General features: G+C 41.0%; 2 protein-coding genes across 2 annotated transcripts; both read left to right on the top strand.

Annotated features, from left to right (window-relative positions):
* The first annotated feature begins 2,937 nt into the window (after positions 1-2,937).
* ciao2b (cytosolic iron-sulfur assembly component 2B) lies at positions 2,938-4,990 on the top strand. Its single transcript, XM_052080233.1, has 5 exons — positions 2,938-3,223; positions 3,562-3,639; positions 4,084-4,209; positions 4,306-4,351; positions 4,430-4,990. The coding sequence occupies exons 1-5, from the start codon at positions 3,095-3,097 to the stop codon at positions 4,528-4,530; spliced, it is 480 nt and encodes a 159-aa protein (XP_051936193.1). The 5' UTR covers positions 2,938-3,094; the 3' UTR covers positions 4,531-4,990.
* Positions 4,991-7,535: 2,545 nt separating this feature from the next.
* Positions 7,536-19,348, top strand: LOC127610254 (WAS/WASL-interacting protein family member 1-like). Its single transcript, XM_052080184.1, is given in 11 exon segments — positions 7,536-7,571; positions 7,573-7,614; positions 7,707-7,815; positions 14,780-14,889; positions 15,009-15,132; positions 15,412-15,576; positions 15,651-16,353; positions 16,672-16,772; positions 17,074-17,307; positions 17,402-17,515; positions 18,217-19,348. Coding segments are annotated over 11 exon segments (1,770 nt in total). The 5' UTR covers positions 7,536-7,550; the 3' UTR covers positions 18,264-19,348.
* The last annotated feature ends 308 nt before the right edge of the window (positions 19,349-19,656 follow it).

Here is a 19,656-nt window from a genome sequence, read left to right as displayed (position 1 = left end):
TCATTTGAGTCATCCCGTCTACGATTCTATCCAGAAAAAAATTCACAGGGCTTCAGTTTTTCCAGATTTTATGTGACAACCTTATTCTAAAATGCATTAAGTCATTTTCTTCCGTTATATCGCACGTTCTACATAACTGGCACTCGCGCATAGACTGCCGCTATCCTGAGCCAACAACAGCTCCCACATCACTCACCGGGCCAGACCCTGCATTTTAAAGCCACACGCCATCAGAGTCACAGATACTACAGCGTGAGGATGGCCACTCCAAGTAAACAAAAATAATACCGGCACCTCACAATTCCATTTTGGTTTGGTGTTATGCGTAAAGCTTTAGATTGAATATGCATCAAAATAATGCTAATTTGTTGTTCTGCTTGCACCCCTAAAATTCGAGGAACGGGGCCACTATACTTATAAAATAGTTTGTCGCTCATACACACCTATCTTTGGCCAATGTTTTTTTTTCTTCCCAAATTTTATTATGTAGATATGGATTTTTTTTTCTCCAAATTTTGTAACAACAAGGCTGTAATATGGCAAATGCACTGTACCCCTTACATGCTTTTCATTGGACATTTTACGTTCAGTTTGAGTAAAAGAAAGACTCAAAAGAAGTGAAGCAAGCGCCAAAGTAACTTCATTCCAATAAGCGTTTAAAAAAATATACTACAAGTCAGTGAATATGAACAACATAGAAGCATTTACAAAGGCAGACCTACAAGAATGTAAGAAAATCTCAAACCCTAAATTAGACTGTTCTTCTTCCCCCTCTCCAACTTCCTGCGCTCACACCGCTCGGTCCAAGCTTTTTCTTTTTTTAGGCAAACAGGAAACTCGCCTCCAGCCTGTTGCATCATTACTGCAGCAGCAGAACAAAACGTGCTCTGTGTGTCGACTGTGCTTGGCGTTTTACAGTATTGCAGGCTTACAGTACACTACTGTAATGACACGTTTTGCTTTCAACCATTTTATCAAGCGCATTCACTTGTGTAGGGGAAAAAAAAGCCTGTATAAAAAAAAAATTGTAACGTGTTTGTTGTTGACTTGGAGAAAAGAATGGACACAGGGAGTTTTACTTGTGGTGTTTTTTGGTACTGATACACTTTAAATGAAATGAAGACTGTTTTTTAAAATGTAAATTAGGACCTGATTAAAGCATTTAATTGATGCTGAATGATAAATTGAGTGTTCCTATCCCATCGAGGAGAAGTGTGTTTACACAATTGTCTTAATCTTAACCGTCCTGACTGCAATGTGTTCTGGTTTTCCACTTCTGCAACTTTTTAAATGTCGTCTTGACACATTTCTGTACTCGGAACGTGAGGCTAAAGATGCAATATGGTACGTTTTTCCTTGTGTATTTGTTCACTAAAGCATTCATTTCAACCAATTCAGGTGTCCATTTACATGTACAGTGGTGCTTTGAGATATAAATTAATTTGAAATGAATGGAGATTACACCAATCTAGCCCCCCCAAGCCCCCTCCCAAAATATATTATGATGGATATAAATTAATATACTGTAATGTAACAAATAGATTTTTTTCTACATTTTTGATTCAACTCAATGGACATTGTTATAAATAGTCATTGTGTCATTCTCTTTGTTGTATGTTTAGTTTGGCGATAAATGTAAACTGGCGGTGGCAGTAAAGATTTTTTCCCCACTATCTGCTATCTTGACTTCTCGCAAGTCAGAGGGGGGGAAAAAAAATCAGCCAAACGATGGTTCATATCTAAGTCCTCATAAATCAAGTCACTTTTATCTCAAGGCACCACTACAGTATATTCCTTTGATAAAGATATGAATGTTCTCCTGATTGTAATTTGATCATAAATAAACAGCAGGTGTGTTTTTATATTTCACACCTCTTTGTAACTAGACGTTATGTTTTGCCACTGATTTATATTGTCTTCTGTGTGTACTATTGGACTGTAGGTGTACATATTTAGAAAATAACCATTTGTTTAGAAATAACCAAGTACAGGAACAAATAGTGACCACAGTCTTTGGTGTACATAACTAATTGGGATGGACAAATGTGTCATTTCAGGGTTTTATGAATTCCTCGAAAGAGTCACAAACTTCATGATTTGTCCTTTGAGTGTTGTGTTATTTTTATATATTGCAGCATTACAAGCAGTGTGTGGATGTGTGTGTGATGAACTCAACTGGGTGGTTAAATTGCAATGAAAATGTTCTGGTACCGGTATATGTTAGGAAAATCTATTTTTTTGTGCGGGTTGTGTTTTTTTTAAACCACAAAATCAACTGAAGTATCATTTTTCACTGCAGTGTTTTCTGCGGTGAGGTATCCCCCCCAAAATAACCTAAAACTGCTCCGCTGCTGTTTTTAGACCAGCCCATGCTTCTGCATATGTTCTTTCGTCTCCTGACTGCTGCTTTTGTTAAAAAAAAGAAGAGATTAAGAAATGATCCTTTCAAAACCAATAAACTTCTCATCTTGTAGGAAAGACTGTTGTATGATTTATTATCTCTCTGTGTATAGCGTTTATGAACTTTGTTTTTTTTTTTTCATAAAACTGTGATTTACAACTAATCCAAAGTGTACATTCATATGAATAATTCAACACCCACACTTTTAGATGATATACTGGTATGTTATTTATTCACAATAAAATCGTGTCCATAAAAATGTCAAAACAATCCGTGTCTTTTCGCGACCTCTCTTTTGGACCCGTGTCGCTCTCCGTCCTTCCCGGACGTGTGTCGTATTGTTTTGGTTAAGCACCACGTGTGCTAGTCATGAGCATGAGTTCACCGAAACACACGTTTTATCAAACAAGTATCTCATTTAATAAAACAGACTTATTCATGTCAGTGGCTTGCTGCTATTCTTGTCGGTGTTTTGTGTCTTGTGCATCTCATACATATTTGCGATGGTGCCACGTTAGTTGGATTCTGTAACTTCCTGTTGTTCCGGAAGTGGTGTGCTCAAACGTAATTGTTCCAGGACGTGCTTTGTGTTTTGGGAGCGCGCTCTAGCTAGCTTATACATTTGATGACAGTTAAACAGTAGGTTCGAACTCTGTTTCGGGGACTGGACGTGGTTTAAAGTAAAGCAACAAAATGTCTGGCGGGACCCAATTGGAAAATGCCAACCCGGTCATATTCGAGCGGTCCGGCGAGAGGCTGCAGACAGCCGCTGATGAGGACGAAGACGTTCACGACCCCATCGATGACAGAGAAATTTTTGATATCCTTTGGGGCTTACTGTCACACGCAAGTTAAAACCAGTGGCTATTTGGGGTAAAACGGTGACAATAACAAGAGTGCTTGCGTAATTTTACGCGGTGGCTTTCTGTTGCACCCGGAAGTGTGTCGCAGTATTTATAAGATATGATAATCCATCCATCCATCATCTACTGCTTATCCGGGTAAGCGGTAGATATGATAAGAAAACCTTTATTTGTCTCACAATGGAGAAATTCCCCAAAATGCACGCATTTTCAAGGTTATGCATACATACAAACCGTGCTCAACTGCTTTTGCACTTTTATTGAAGTTAAAACCAGTGTCTTTAACTGATGCAACATCTGATCAGATCCATCAATGATCCCGAGCATCCTCTCTCTCTGGAGGAGTTGAACGTGGTGGAGCAAGTCAGAGTCAAAGTAGGTTTCCAATTCGTCTAGTTTATTTTAAACATGCTTGTGTTTGTGTTTTCTTTCATTATGGATAGAACAAAATCATACCTGGAGTTGGTGTTGTCTTGAATGTCGTCCAAATATTAGAATGATTGATTGCTAACATTCACTTGTAAAATTCTGAAAATTCCTGGAATTTTGCAACCCTACTAACGAGAAAGTTTTAAGAAACTATGAGGAAGAGTTATGTATTAAATTATTTCATAATAAATATATTTATGAATGAATCGACTATGCTTTAAAGAGATAGAGCTTGCTTCTTGGATTAGTCTAATTCTGCTAAAGAACCACTGAATTGATGACAATGACCATCCTCTCCGTTTGTATCGAGTAGTTCCTCATTACTGTTTTTTTATCTCCGGATTCATTCCACATATGCCATTTTTATTTTTATTTATTTATTGCATTCAGGTGAACGACGCAGACAGTAACGTGGGCGTGGAGTTCACACCCACCATCCCCCACTGCAGCATGGCCACTCTCATCGGCCTGTCAATCAAAGTCAAGCTGCTACGCTCGCTACCTGACAGATTCAAGGTCTTTTTTTTTCTTATCTCACAAAAACATGTCATTTGAAACACGTGTGTGTGTGTGTTTTTCACTGTATTTATCCATGTTTGCATCCACTTCCAGATCGATGTGCACATCACGCCTGGGACGCATGCCTCAGAGGACGCAGGTAGGACACCCTTATGTCTATCCAGTTCACATTACAAGTGCAAGGTTTTGAGTTTCCGCTGTGTTTTTATGGCCACAGTGAACAAGCAGCTGGCTGACAAAGAGCGAGTGGCGGCCGCGCTGGAGAACTCGTCGCTGTTGGAGGTGGTCAACCAGTGTTTGTCCACCAGGAGCGTCTGAGGATCAAGAAGTGTTACCTACTGCCACCGACACCACTGGAGCCTTACCACGGGTTGTGAAATACGCAGCAGAGGCAAGGCAAATGTCTTAAAAGTGAGAACGTGCGGGTAACTGCATGAATTACGTACTCACCAGCACGTCATTGGGTACACCTGAACAGTCTAATAATTGCTAATACAAAAGAGACCCCCCCCCACCAAAAAAAAAAAAGCTAGAAATTAAAAAAATTGTTATTTTATTATGTCTAAATATAGATTCTGCTATTTTTTTAAAATGTTACCAACATATTTCGACCCCAAGAAATGGATGGGAACGCCGGAACGAGAGGTGCAAGTGTATCTAATTATGTGCATCAAAGTTTGTTTGTTTTTTCCTGATAGACTGAAGACAGAAACTGTGTTAATTGTATTTAATATTCACTTGAAACTGTGTTATTAAAATATTCGCCATGTCACCTAAACGTTGCAGTTGCACATTCTTGACGAGATGTCTAAATGCTTGGTAAAGTTATTTTAACCACCTTTTGGAAATCCTAATAATTAATTCATTTAAATTTCAAATGTTTTTTATGAAACGTTATTACATTGGGTTTAAAGTATGAAACATTATTGCATCCATATTCATATTTTTCTTTAAAAAACAAAATCCAAATGTTTGACTGACAATTCTCTTTACTAATGCTTTACTTCATTGTTTTTTTCATGTAAATACTGTCATAAAACAAATTCTAATCAAATAAATTAATGACTACATTTGCCTAAATGTCTGCTTTGGGGCATTTTGAAAAATACCCCAGTTGTTTTTATAAACGAATACCAAATTGTTTCACTGAGTTGCACTTTGGGGTCGAAAAATATTTAAAATTGAAGTCATTTGACTCAGAGTACAGTACAGTATTTACTTAAAAAAAAAAACATACGAGTCGTGTTCCTACGCGACCACCAAGTGGCGCTATTGTAACATTTCTGTAGCCCGTCTTTTCTTTCCATCATATTAAAAGAAGATACAGTAAATTATTCTGATGCAGAGTTCATCTGGGATGCATGTATCACGTTGTTGTTGCCAGCAAGTTTGTAAAATTGCAGCCGGTCATGGTGATGTAACTCCCACTCTGTTTCTTCATAACAAATAAAATGTTTTAAAAAGCAGCAGGGGGATTATGTAACCTCACCGTGAACGTTCCACTGTTATTTCGCTCCACGCGACTCCATATGAGGTGTGTATAAACCATTTCCCAACACATTTGAAAGACATTCAAACCTTTCTCGATTTCTTTGCTAACTTTGACTTTTTTTCAAGTACAAACTAAAAAAAAGTAACCCACAGTAGCATAGTAGGCCTACGTGTCCATCAAAAATATTATTCCTAAAAAGTATCCATATTATTATGAGCCACTGACAAGATAAAAATGTTTCAACGTCTGAAATCATTCTCTGTAAACCAAATGTTCCTCTGTACATTTCTGTCGTAATCAAAGACATCACAGACACATGCACAACAAAGCAAATAAAAAGAAACAACTACACTATTTACATGCAGCGCTGCAAAACATGCTTAGAAGTGCCTGGCCTCACCTAATACAATGACTTGGCCCATTTTGACCTCTACAGCATCCAAAAAGATTTTAAGCCGCAAGCTAGCTGGTGCCTCCCGCCTGTGGTCAAAGGCTAGTGAGATTTATTCCAGCCACCGGAGGCTTTAAGACAGGGGTGTCCAAACTTTTTGCCAAGGGGGCCAGATTTTATGTGGTAAAATGTCGGGGGGCCGACCTTGGCTGACATTCTTTACATTGAACAACAATATTGTTCAACAAATTTTAGTAAGCCAGTCTGTTTCACATTTCCATTTTTATTTTAATTTCAACAATCTTAAGAATTTCTTTTGGTTCATTTGAAACAGGAATTTGAAATATGACATAGTCAATATAAACACGGAGTGATGTCTTGTTAACTCGTGAGTGATGCCCTCTAGTGTCTAAATGCTATTACTCATTTAGTGAATGTTATTACTTATTTAGCCACTAGAGGGAAGCAGTACTCTATGAAACATCACTCGCCAGTCTACGAGACCTCAGTCAATGCAACACGTGTTCCATTGCGACCAACCTGCGGGCCAGACGGCACTGATTTTATGACGGGGGCCGAGGGCCGGATGAAATTCGACCGCGGGCCGGATTTGGCCCGCGGGCCGGACTTTGGACATGCCTGCTTTAAGAGGACATATTTTTACCATTACATATGTTGTATATACACAGTATAGAAGGCGGTAAAATTGATCTGAGTGACACCTGAAAGTGGAGCCGGGCATGTTTTCAGTCCATATAGTGGACACGTCAAACGGGTCTAAAAGCTGACAGAACATTTTGATTTGTCACCATTTTGAAGCTAATTAAATAAAAAAAATCTGTGATTTTTTTAATTCATTCAAATTTGGCACAATTTTTATCAACGCTGTTCTTTGCGAAAATGTGTAAGACATTTTTATTTTCACTTTACACGGATTTTGAATTAGCCTACCATGATAAAACTTTCCACTAGATGGCACTATTAGCGCCATTCAAAACACGAAGAGAAAGCGCCGAGTTGTTGTAGTTTTACCAGCGGTCCAAAACGAAGTGTGTGTGTGTGTGTGTGTGTGTGTGTGTGTGTGTGCGTGTGTGTGTGTGTGTGTGTGTGTGTGTGTGTGTCGTTACTGATGTTGGATGGTGGTTTACCGTACAAAGAATTTTAAAAAATGCCAAACACAAATTTTTCACAGAAAAACAGTGGTCCTGTCAGTTATTAAACCGTTTTGCTTCATCGGGGTGTGTGTCCTAAATAGATAAACAGGCTCTTATCATAGATTAAATCCCTGACACACACACGCGCGCGCACACACACACACGGGGAAAGGAACGACTTGGCCGCAGTAGCGTGCGCGGACGCTTCTGCAGAAGGAGGAGGAAGAAAAGGAGGAAGAGGAGCAGTTGTCCCCGCCCTCTGCAGACTTGACCATTGACTGCACGCATTCAACACACGCACATGCCCCCTTCAAACATAAATCCCCACTTTGACGTTGCGTGACGCCTCCCTGGCTCGTGCGTCGGTGAGTAACGCAAAGTCACGTTAACGAGGAAGTAGCGCGCACATGATGAAGACTTGTCATCCTCCTCCTCTTCTTCCTCCTCCTTCAAGCAGCAGCTGGCAGTGATTCGGACTGCGGGGCTTGTTTACTGCAAAGAAGGAGAAGAAGGAGACGACTTGCTTCGAAAGCGCAGCGAGGCGTGTTTCTTGGCTGCAGGCCCAGGTTGGTTGATGACCCTTTTCCTTTTTTTTATTTTTTAAACCCGCTTCGTCTTCTAAAATGCCCGCAAATGTGTGTGTTTTTACTGAGCCTGTGTGTAACTGTTTTGTTTGGACGTTCGCTGCATTGCGTTCACATTTGGTTTTGATTATCAGGCTCAAAGAGTTCTTTATATCTGCCTGCTGCTTGCACATCAATACGTGGAATGTGTGTGAGCGTGCATCCTGTTTGACAGAAAACGCTCTTCCAGCTGAGCGCCTTGTGACAACTTTCGGGAAGAAAATCAAATCTAATCAAAAATCAAATCAAAATCAAAAGCATAGCATGGTATATGAACTCATGAAGTGCGGGAGAATGCCGAACAACTTTTTGACCACCCATGACATGTGCCTAATGAAATGTCTTCTGTGCACTGTAGAAACGTTGCTTGTCTTTTTTTTCTTGAAGGATCAAAGTGGCTTGCTGTTCGTTAGAAGTGGCCTTTTGAATCACTTTTCTGAGTTATCAAAGAAGGGAGCAAACGAGAGTGGAACGCATTTGTTTTGGCTCTAAAAGTCAAACATGAGCCAAAGTTAACAGACCGGAAGGGTTCGTGAGTGATTCGTGAAATTGGATTGGGGTTGTTGCAATTTGCGATTTTTAAAGTGTAAAAGTACGATAGCAAGTCTTGTGAACGCAAAAAAAGTCTTCAGTATTATTATGGTGTTGCCCAAATATGTACCGCTAATCAAAACATGCAAATGAGTAAAACAAAAAAAACCTTCAACATTCCAATAAAGATTTGTAATGTACACTTTATGCACACTTCAAATTCAGAATTTGTCATTTTCAGCTGATTTTGTGAGGTCTTGTAGGCGGTTAGTTTCATTGTGATTGGCATGAGAAATCGGCATCAAAACTTGGAGAAGTTGTATCCTGACCCAAAATGATGTAAAATCTCACGCGCATGAAGATTCATTTAGTTCATTGCTGTTTGCAATTTCTAATGTGCAAAGAAACAATTTGGGGTATTTTGCAGTGACCCAAAAATGTGTTTATCACCAGTTATCACGTGGTCTAAAAGAAAATATGACAAATGAGTAAACAAAAGCAAAAACAAGAGAGCACTCGGCACGCATTAGAAATTGTCATCAAATTTCTTGAGTCATTTCAAAGTCGCATCCTGAACAGAAAAGTTGCTGTTAATTTAAGATTGCAAATTTGGACCACCAAAAAATAAAAATTTTAAAAAATCACTTATCTGTATTAAAGTATCATGATCTTACTCAAAGAAATGTAAACAGAAAGCACAAATGAGTAAAAAAAAATCAATAAAATCAGAAAACATGAGTCAACCAAAAAAAAAACGCAACAAAAAAATAAAAAATAAAAATAAAAGCATCATTTTCACTTAAGTTTTTCATCATCTCTGAGTTGCGTCTGAAAAAGTCATCCGACGACCGATCGCTCCTTTGAAACATAACTGGGTTTATTGACGACCTGATTGATTTTTCAGTCATCTGCTAGTAGGCTACTCGTGTGGAAAAAGTGATTACCGGCGCATCCTGACGCTACGTGAAATACGAACGGTTTTGCATTGTTTGGACAATGCGCTTAAGGCCGCTATCTTGCTATTTGCACGCTTTGTGACCGAGCTGTTGGGGAATCCTCCCTGCTTGTTACGGAAGCAATTGTCTTGGATTGTTTTCAGGCGGCTGAAGCATTTTCCCGTTATTTTTCTTTCCACCGTCCGATTCGGAAAGACTGCGAAGCCATGAAGGGAACAAATGAGCGCAGGAACGCATTTGGTTTGGCTTTCAAAGTCCAAACGCGAGCCAAAATGAATGCACAGGAGAGCATGAGACGAGACCATCTCTTACACTCGAAAGCGTCTTGCTCACATTAACAACACGTGATGCCGATATAGACGTCGATGGAGTCCGTGATCATGTACTTTACGACACAATGCTCCAGTAGTGACCTTCAAATCGGTCAAACCTGGGTCAAATTTTTGAGTTTGACCCAGGTATGACAAATAATTTCCTTCCACAATCGTATCAACTATGAACTAGGAAGTTACCAGGATGTGTTGGAGTGCTGTCTAGTGTCTGTCCGTCCATCTGTCGAAATCGTAACCCAAAATTCTGACCATGTATTAATTCCACCGATTTTTTTTTTTTGAGTCTTAAACATTTTCATTTTCTGAACTGTCACAAAGAAAACGATAATAAAAGAAAAATGACCATTTGAAAACACCCGATGTAATGGGAACAAGGCGTGAACCAAAACATTAAATCAAACTAAAAATAAAGATAATCACTCTTTGAAGATACGTAATTGAGATCAATAAAATGGAGAATGAACAAGTTGACAAAGTTATTATTATTTATTTATACTCTAAGATTACCTTAGAGGATTCCTAATGGAGACATGAGAGAACAGTCTTGTCACCTAGTTTTGTTGCTCATTTGATGGCATCAATGGAAGTGTCCAACCCTCCCAGAATCATAACGGCACCATCCATGCGTTCGTCACCGTCTCACGAACCAGGAACTAACAAACAACTTGCGTGACCTTAAATGACAAATTTAATGGTGGCTTCTGGCATATAGTAATGTACTGTGTATGTTTGTAACATGCCAGCAGCATCAGTAAGGTTAAAAGTGTGAGGATGCCTTCTGTGTAAAAAAAAAAAAAAAAACGTGAAAGAAGCAGTCAAGCAACTACAACATTCCTCAACCATATTTGAGTTGTTGTTACTGTTATCTTTTTTTTTCTTCCACGCTTGAGATGTTCCATGTCACAGTGTAGCATTCATATTTCAAGCATGAGTATGCTAGCTGTCTTTTGGCGTCCCTTGCGCCAGCAGCCTACTTTTCCAACCCTTTGACAGAGGCCTTGGCGATGCTGATATATTGGGATGTAGATATATAGAGATATCGATATGACTTCATACTGAAAATGATTAAAAAGTTCATTTTACTAATTGATTTCTCACATGGAATTGGAATAAATGCCCATTCCGACATTGCTAGCTGTCAAGTACGTAATTGCTATGAGCAATTTTTAGATACCGCGTTGGTGACATCATCACCCAGCATTCAATTCTATTAAAAAATACATCTAATAAATAAGTTCCAAAGAGAATCACCACCTATCCGTCGACTACACAAACGTCTTCAGTTTTCCTTTGCTTCGTTTATAAGCGTTTGACAACATGTCTCTGTATGATGACCTCATTATGTTAGCCAGCACAATGAAGTCAGTTATGGAGCTGCTGATGCGGCCCAGTAAATAAGAAGAAACTGAATTCCCCTTTTTTGAGTAAATTCAATTGCCTTTTTCAGCAAAAAACGGAAAAGTAACACTTCTGACGCCATCATGCTCATCCGTCTGGCAGTTATCAACTGATGTGCGAGCTGCCTTTTTATTTTGAACAAAGCCATTGGTGAGCTTCTTTTTACATTTGTGTGGCAGGAAGCGGAGCAGGCTGGACAGCTTCGCTCCCTTTAGCGTTGTATTCTTGTCACTCGTTAGTTTGGTTAGCCGAGGCTCTGTGACGAATGACCGTTTATACATGCGGCATTAGCTTCGTGCCACACTGTAGCGGCCTGGTTATTGTTAGCGCTAGCTTGGACAGGTTTGGTTTTACTCCTCAGTGGACATGACTGACACGCGCGCACACAGACCCCATAGACACACACACACACACACACACACACACACACACACACAGGCACACAGTGTGACATTGTGGTGATGAGTATGCTAAGCAGGAAGTGCGATGCTGAGAGGACAGGAAGTGACAGGAAGCCTGCTCTGAAGTGAGCATCGCACCGTTTGCCTTCTCTCCGCCAAATTCATTCTTCGATCACTTTCACTTTTGACGCATTCTTTCAAAGTCTTGGCTTTTGTTGTCACTGACCATGCGGTCTATGATGTGTCATTTCAGTGTGTGTATTTTATTTTACAGACCAAGTGCAATGGTAGATATTCAAAAGACGATTAAATGAATATTAAAAAAAACTACATTTAATCATAACAAAGAACAAGCTGTAAAAAAAACAATGAAAAATGGACACATCTACGTGTGTGTGTACAAATAATTATGCAACATAATGCATGAAATAAAACACTAACAGAAATACAATAATATAACAATAATTAGAATAAATCTGAATGTATTAAACTTAATATAAAAATATAATAAAATATTTAAAAAATGAAAAAAACAAACAGATGTATTGCAGATGAAAAGAAGGCTCAGTTGGGGAAGTGAAAAAGAGGAAGTGGCGCGTGCCGCATGTCAAGTCTTTAGCGCTTACAGGAAGTCCAAGTTGTGCTTGGGGAGGGGCATCTTTATTTATTTTTTTATTTTTAAAACATTCTAGCAATCGCTCATCTTCTGCTTTTTTTTTTTCTTTTCAGCTGCATGTGGCTGCTGCTCACACTTTGCATTTTCATGAGGAGGGAACCGAGGTGCTTCTTCCATTTTCTTCTCAACATCCTGCTCCTTCTTCTATGGACGCGGATTGAGTGAGTACGGATAGACATCGTAAATATTAAAAACTGGAAAATTATTGCATCAGAAAAAAGCCTTTAAAAAAATATTTTTCGGCAGAGTAACAAGAACAAGTTGATGCGGCTTTTTGACATTTAATGTTTTCTTGATATATTGTCTTTTTTTTTTTTAACAATATGATGTAAAATGTGTTTGTCAAATAAAATTAAAATCCAGGCAGTAAAATAAGAAAAGATGATATAACAGATAACCCCAAATATTTTATGTAGTAAAATATTTATGTAGTAAAATATTTTGGTCAATCTTTTAGTCTCATCAATTAAAATGCTCATTAACATGAACAAATGCACACAAAAAAAGCAGTTAAAAATGTCTCATATACATGAATAAATAGTTCTCAATGTCCTGCTGCTTTTAGACTGATAGCCAAAATACCACACGATTCCATTTTTCTTGTTCTTGTGTTAATTTCCATCAAAACACCAAAGTGAAGCATCTCCCGCCTCTTCTTATTACTTTACTCGTATGGGCGACAAATGTGAAGAAACTCTGCAAATATTGGGTACATTTATGATTAAAAAACAATCCAATGCCTGTTCAGAAGTGGAATGTTTCTATTTTACGGTTTGAGTCGATGAGGAACAGACGTCAGGTCAAATTACACAGCACATCTGCTGGTGTGCGCTTGTGTGTACGTGTGCAGTCACACAGGATGTTAGCTTAGCCACTCAGCAGCACACTTCTTGCACCGCCAACATTTCTGGCTACGCTGGGCTTAAGACATCTGAAATGACATTTGTTTTTCTTCTCTTGTTTTGCGGCTCCTTCTGGTGTGTGTGCAAATTGGACACCAGGGTTCAGTGTAATACATGCATGCATTTACAGTATACAGTTCATGAAGCAGACGGTCACAAAGGTCCAGTAAGCTGCAGTAATATTAGTCGCTTTGTATGCCTGTCTGTGTGTTGCTGCACCGTTTGTGTTCAAATAGCCATTGCTTGCAAAAACCCTCAACCCTAAATACAGTTATCTTCCCATTTGAGTTATAGTGACTTTAGGTCCCATTAATGGGGGTGAGGGGGGAAGTTTGAAATTAATCATCTCTGTCGCATTTTCTTTTCTTCATATCGCAAATTCAAGTAAATTATACTTATTAACTATCGCGGCAGCCTTGCATCAAAACAAACAGTTGCTTCTTTGAGCTGCTTTAAGTACATCTGAAAAGTCTGGAAGTCAGAGAGGGGAAAAGTATCGCGGACTTTTGAAAGGAAACAATTGGGCAGTTTGTTATTGGTGTTGGACACATGCGCGCGTAGACACACACACACACACACACACACACACACACACACAGAGCACATGCACAATTGAGGCCCTGTGTTCACAGCTGATCACAGTGTGCAAATGTCAGTGTGCATGTGACTTCAAGAAATGCACTCAACATGTCATTGGTGTCAGTTTACATTGTACGGCTAGTCATGTGTATATTTTAACTTGGGATGGTTCTAATTCAGCAATTTTATCCATTCATTGGAGCACATTTATCCAGATGTTTATTTATTTTTAAGTTGCGGGGGGGCTTCCTCAGGTCAAGGCGCATCCCTGCCAATATGCAATGCTTCTGCTCATACCCTGGCTGCAAAAAGAGAGGAAGTAGTTTAGAAAAGTTGAGTCGTGTTGACAACTTTTTCCATCGCTTGTCTTTTTTTTTTCTTCTTCTTCAAATTGACTTGAATTCACACTACACGAGTGGAAATTGTTTTCAAATTATTTTCTGACTCGCCACTCCATATGTTGCCAACGCATGTCGGTTACTTTTGAACCATAATAATTTGAGCCACCGACAACCAGGGACGGCTCACTCCAGTTTGGTCATTTTGCAGAGGAGTGTATGAATTGAGTTAGGAAAGGACCATGCATGTTTCCTCTGTGAGTGTGCCACGAGAAAGCTGTTTTGGCTCGGTCACCTTGCAGTCCTCCAGTGAGCCACGTGTGAGTATGAATTGTAATCCAACAAGACAGGCTGAGAAAGGTATCAAAATGGACGCTTGCACTTCCTGCCTGATGTTCTCACATGCACCGTTTCGTCACGGCTTGCAGGAAATGGGCCGAACGTTGCCGCATCTTGATTAAAGTGCTCAAAAGTCATATGTGCTTAGTTTTAACCAAACTCACTTAGTGTGAGTCTGGTGGGTTTAAAATAATCAGCATTTAAAAAAATAATGTATACGTTACAGGCCACGTCAATGGTGGAAAACCCTCTGCAGTGTTGAGATGCACTTCCTGTTTGTCAGCAGCTTACAGGAAGTGCAGAGTTAATGTGATATTTATCAGTCCGTGTTGCCGTTACCATGACAATATTAACTCCCAGCCTCATTTTCCAGTATTGTAAAAATTTGACTATTGATAATGGCTCATTTAAAGAAGACGAAAACAATTTGCCTTGTGTCAAATCGTTCTGTCAAGCAGGGTGCAGCGTCCAGTGTCCAGTGTGCAGACCGCCTAAACGTGGAGAGATGCCTGCCCCGCCACCCCCGCCGCCCCCGGGAGCCCCTCCTCCTCCCAGCCTGGCACATGTAAGCCACAAAAACAATCCTTATCAATAACCTATATATTTTTGGGATGCATGTGGAGCGAGATGCTGGACACTCTTCTCACGGTTCTAACTTGTGTACATCATCTGTGGCGGTTCCAGGCCAACACAGAGAGGCCGAGTCGCGGAGAGCAGAAGGGACGCAATGCCCTGTTGTCCGACATTTGTAAAGGAACCAGACTCAAAAAGACGGTCACCAATGATCGGAGTGGCCCCCAGCTGGACAGTAAGAAATATGCCGCATGAGGGCATTAAATGTTCCGGAAATATGTATGGGACATTGGGCATTTATGTACATTTGAGACATTAAAGGTATCCAGGTCATTAAATATAATCTAAATATTCAACATTCAATCGTTAAATATGCTATATTAGAGATGTATAAACATTAAATATGATGCACAGGAGTATTATTAGATATTCTTCAGAGAGGATAAAGAATAGGTACGTTATAGGTATTCATTTTCTGAACACAAGTATAAATTATGAATTGCTTGTATCCCAGAACCGAAAGGAGGAGGAGGTGGCGGTTCGGGAGGAGGTTCAGGTGGAGGTGGAGGTGGAAGTTCAGGTGGGGGATTTGGTGGTGGTGGTACTCCTGCTGGTTTAGGGGGCCTATTTGCGGGCGGGATGCCAAAACTGCGCTCTGCAGCTAACCGAGATTCCAACGGTAAAAGAAATCAAACAAAAGATAAATAATAAAACAATTGCTTTATGTATTGAGTTAATGTTTCACTCCTTCAGACTCTGGACCCAACAGAGGACCCGCACTCCCCCCGAGTCGCTTCGGTGGGAGCCCCAGCCCCTTCGGTGGGGGCCATGTCACTGGTCCTCCCAAGCTCCCGGGTGGGCCATCTGTAGTTCGCGGTGGGGTTCCCGATCTTCCCAAGAACCGCACAAATCTCTCCTCAAGGCAAGACACTCCAGGGGGTGTCCCCCCTCCCATCCCCAACACGCCTCGACCCAATCAGAACTTCAATCCCCGCGGGGGACCACACCCTCCGTCCCTTCCTGCGGGACCCAGATCGAGCCCTTCATCAGGACCACCGCCCCCGAGTCTTCTCCCAGGACGGCACGGACCCCTGCCTCCTCCCCCGGGTGGTTCCTCGAGGCCGAGCGCCTCTTCGCCGCCGCCGCCACCGCCTCCGAATAACAGCAGGCCACCCTTACCTCCAACTCCCGGGGGTCGACCGCCACTTCCCGACGACCGGCCCCCGCCTCCGCCGGCCCCGATTGGGGGGCACCGGCCGTCCATGCCCCGTGACATGCCTCCTCCACCGCCTCCTGCCGTCAATTCCAAACCACCATCTTCTATCTCCTCTCGCTCCGGAGGGGGGGCGCCGCCTCTCCCTCCAGGGCGACCGGGCCCACCTCCCTTGCCCCCGACACCCGCTGTCGGGGAGGATCATTGCACGCCTCGTCTACCCCAAAGAAACACTTCGCTCAGGTGCGCCAAAAACAAAACATCTGTCCATTTTCTATTTTGTGCTTGTCCAAATAGAGACAAACAAGCTTTCACTTGCTTCTCTTCACATCTGTGGACAGTTGTCTCTTCAATTCATTCTTTGTAGAGGAAGGAAAGACTTGATGAGGGGAAGCGAATTACAATCTGGACTGGTGAACTGCCAAACATGGCACATTCTGACGAATGAGAATATCTGTTGAGCTGATTTAGAGAGGCTAAAGATGTCCTGTCATGCTTGCTCGTAATATAATCATGTATGGGTCCTCTTATCAGTGTCTTAATGTTGCCATTCTTTTCCAGCACCTGTGGCTCTTCACCCCATCTGCGGACTGGACCCCTCCCTCCCCCACCCAATGAGAGGCCACCTTCATTTGGACGAAACCAATCATCAGGGCGCACAGGTTGGCAGAGTCCATATGATGTCAGAAAAATGTGTAGGGCTGCTGTGGTCACTGTCACGTTAGCATCACATTACCATGAACGTTGGTTTCTGAATTTAGGGTCAACATTTTTCCAGTTAATTTTTAATCCTTCAAATGTTAGATTAATTTGAGTCTCCAATGTTGGATTCCAACATTAGCCTCTACATTAGCTTCGATTGTTAGCTTCCTTTGTTGTCTCCAGCGTTGGCTTCCAAAGTGACCTCCGATGTTAGCTTCAAACCTTTGCTTTTGAAATTAGCTTCCGATGTTGTCTCCACAGGCCCACTTCCCCCACCTCCCCCCTCGGGTCGTAGCGTGAGCGGCGTCAGCATGAGGTCATCACCGGCACATTCTCCAATCGGGCGGCTGGGGTCGGATAACTCGCGGGGCGGGCCCGGAGGTAGGCCGCCTCTCCCTCCGGATAGACCGGGAACAGGTGGAGGCGGTGCCCCCCCACCACCGCCACCACCCATGGGCAACGGCTTCCAGAACTCGCACCACAACCAGATGCATGGTGAGTACTCGGACTAACTGCTAATGTTACTGTTACAGCTTTTAGTTTGTCCCACTGATCAATAAATTAAATGGGATTTTTCCCATTCTCGCAGATGATTGGGAGGGTCGGTTCACTTTCCACCCTGTCTCAGACCTGCCTCCACCCGAGCCCTACCAGCACTTTCACAAGACGTACCCCAGCAAGATCAGCAAGAACGAAGGCAGAGGTCAGTCCAACAGTATGCATTGACTTCAACCCAGCATGACATGTTGACAGTGTAAAGAAAGTGTTCATGTATTTGTGAAATATTCTTATTTTATTAATCACAATAAATCAGTTTATTACCCAAAATAAATAATTTCATATATTTTAACTAACCAATTTTAGGAGGGCAAAAATTATTGTTTTTTTTTATACCATAATAGTTCATGCCTCATCAAGGTAACTTCAGTACTCTATTCTGGGATTTTCGCAACTTTGATAAGGTTTTATTGGGATTATGACAATATATGAAAACATTGCTACACTACTTAGTTCTCCCCGTATATCAGCTTTATTCTGGTTAAAGGACGACATTTTTCTCATTGGAAAGCTTCTTGTGTTAAAAAAAAGCTTGTTACCCCTAACATTACTTGGCAAAGTTAGCTTTGCCATTACCTATGCTAGCATTTAATGTTGGCTTCAATGTTACCTTGAATCATAGTTTCATTGTTGGCTTGTTATATTATTTTCCATTGTCAGCATCTAACATTAGCATCTTCATTAGCTTCCAACTTTCCCTCCAACATAAGCTTACCGGGTTAGCTCACAGCGTCGGGAGCTGTGTTAGCGTTATTGTCAAAATCTTTTTTCCACGTCTTTTAAATTGACCACTTTTTGATTACTAACTAACTCTGTTTAAAGTTATTTTCTTGTTTGCGGGTTCAGGTAAAAAGGAAAGAGGGGCTCCTCCTCTTCCTCCAATACCAAGGTGAAGAAGACTTGCCCAAGCGGACCCGAGGAACAGTGTTAAAAACAATCATAAATGTTAAATGTTTCATTGGAGAAGTTTTAGCCACCACTCATAACGTGTTCCACTCCCACAAGATTCTCACATTTAATTATCCCTCACAAACTTCACCGTTGCATGAGTTTTGTATCCTGAGGCCATTAGTGAGCACAAAGTGAATGTCACATCAATCAGCTTCCTCAGGGGATTTTTTTTTTTTATAAAGGTACGAATATTGAAAGTTTTGTGCCTTCAAGAGAAATCCAGGGGTTCATTCCTATTAGTGCCTTAGATAAAATAATGTTTGCTTGAGTGCCCACCTCTAAAAAGTGGGAATGAGTCTGAACGGCCCTGCAACCGCTGCTGCATCGGGACAAATGCAATGTCCAATTTCACCAACAGCCATGTGTGCCTTTCCAGTATGTTTACTTATTTGTATGTCTTTGCGTTTCTGAATGGTACTTTTTTTTTAAATTTACCCTCCATTTTCACTGCAGCACACACTCTTTAATTCCCATCCACGACTTGGATGATATTGCGCTCGGCTGCAACAACAGCACTGATTTTTCTTTGTTTGAAGGCGCCATGTTCGAAAATGAAGGCCCTGTTTCTGTTTGTATGGTTAATGAGAGTCGTAAAGTTGTTTTTACCGAAACTGTTCAGTATTATTAAGTGTTGTTTTATTTCTTTACAACACTGGTGTCCAACTATGGTCCTTGAGGGCCACCACCCTGCATGTTTTATGTTTCCCTCCACCAAGACATCTGATTGAAATGACCAGGATCGGGCTTCTACGGACTTTGCTGAAGAACTGATCATTTGAATCGAGTGTGTCCGGGGAGGGAAACATCTAAAAGATGTTGAAGGGCAGTGCCCCTTGAGGACCGGATTTGGAGACCCCTGCTTTACCACATCCAGTAATAATACGGTGGGGGATTAAAGACAGTCAAAAGTTGACATCAGTAAATAAAAGGAGCCGATATGTTTGTGCTTACTTTGGTTAATGCTTGATTTGTATTGCAACCAATCTATCAATCAATTTTACAGTTAAACATGAAAATCATGCTGAAACTGTTAAGTCTGGTTGTGTTTGAAAGCGTCATTCACTATAATCGGGTGATCAATAATGATCACCGGATTGGAACAAGAAAAAAGATTTGAAAGCAACTCTCATGATTATCTATAACACTACAAAAACTGAAAAACCACACCTTGTGAAACTGCCATTCATTCTCTGGCACACGGTTTTCTACAAAAACCTGACTGAAACGGCTCACATTTGATCTATCACACAGTTATCCATTAAAAATTGAACTTAAAGTCAGATAACGTGTGGAAAAACACCATTTATAGATCTATCACGGTTATAAATGAAATGG

This window comes from Hippocampus zosterae, chromosome 11, assembly GCF_025434085.1.
Source record: "Hippocampus zosterae strain Florida chromosome 11, ASM2543408v3, whole genome shotgun sequence".
NCBI classification, from domain to species: domain Eukaryota; kingdom Metazoa; phylum Chordata; class Actinopteri; order Syngnathiformes; family Syngnathidae; genus Hippocampus; species Hippocampus zosterae.
This window is presented reverse-complemented; position numbering and strand designations above follow the sequence as displayed.

Excerpts from the sequence above, each read along its gene's own strand:
- ciao2b (XM_052080233.1), top strand. The coding sequence starts at position 3,095 with ATGTCTGGCGGGACCCAATTGGAAAATGCCAACCCGGTCATATTCGAG. Across the intron at positions 3,640-4,083 it reads TGGAGCAAGTCAGAGTCAAA|GTGAACGACGCAGACAGTAA; the intron begins GTAGGTTTCCAA and ends TATTGCATTCAG. Across the intron at positions 4,210-4,305 it reads CGCTACCTGACAGATTCAAG|ATCGATGTGCACATCACGCC; the intron begins GTCTTTTTTTTT and ends ATCCACTTCCAG.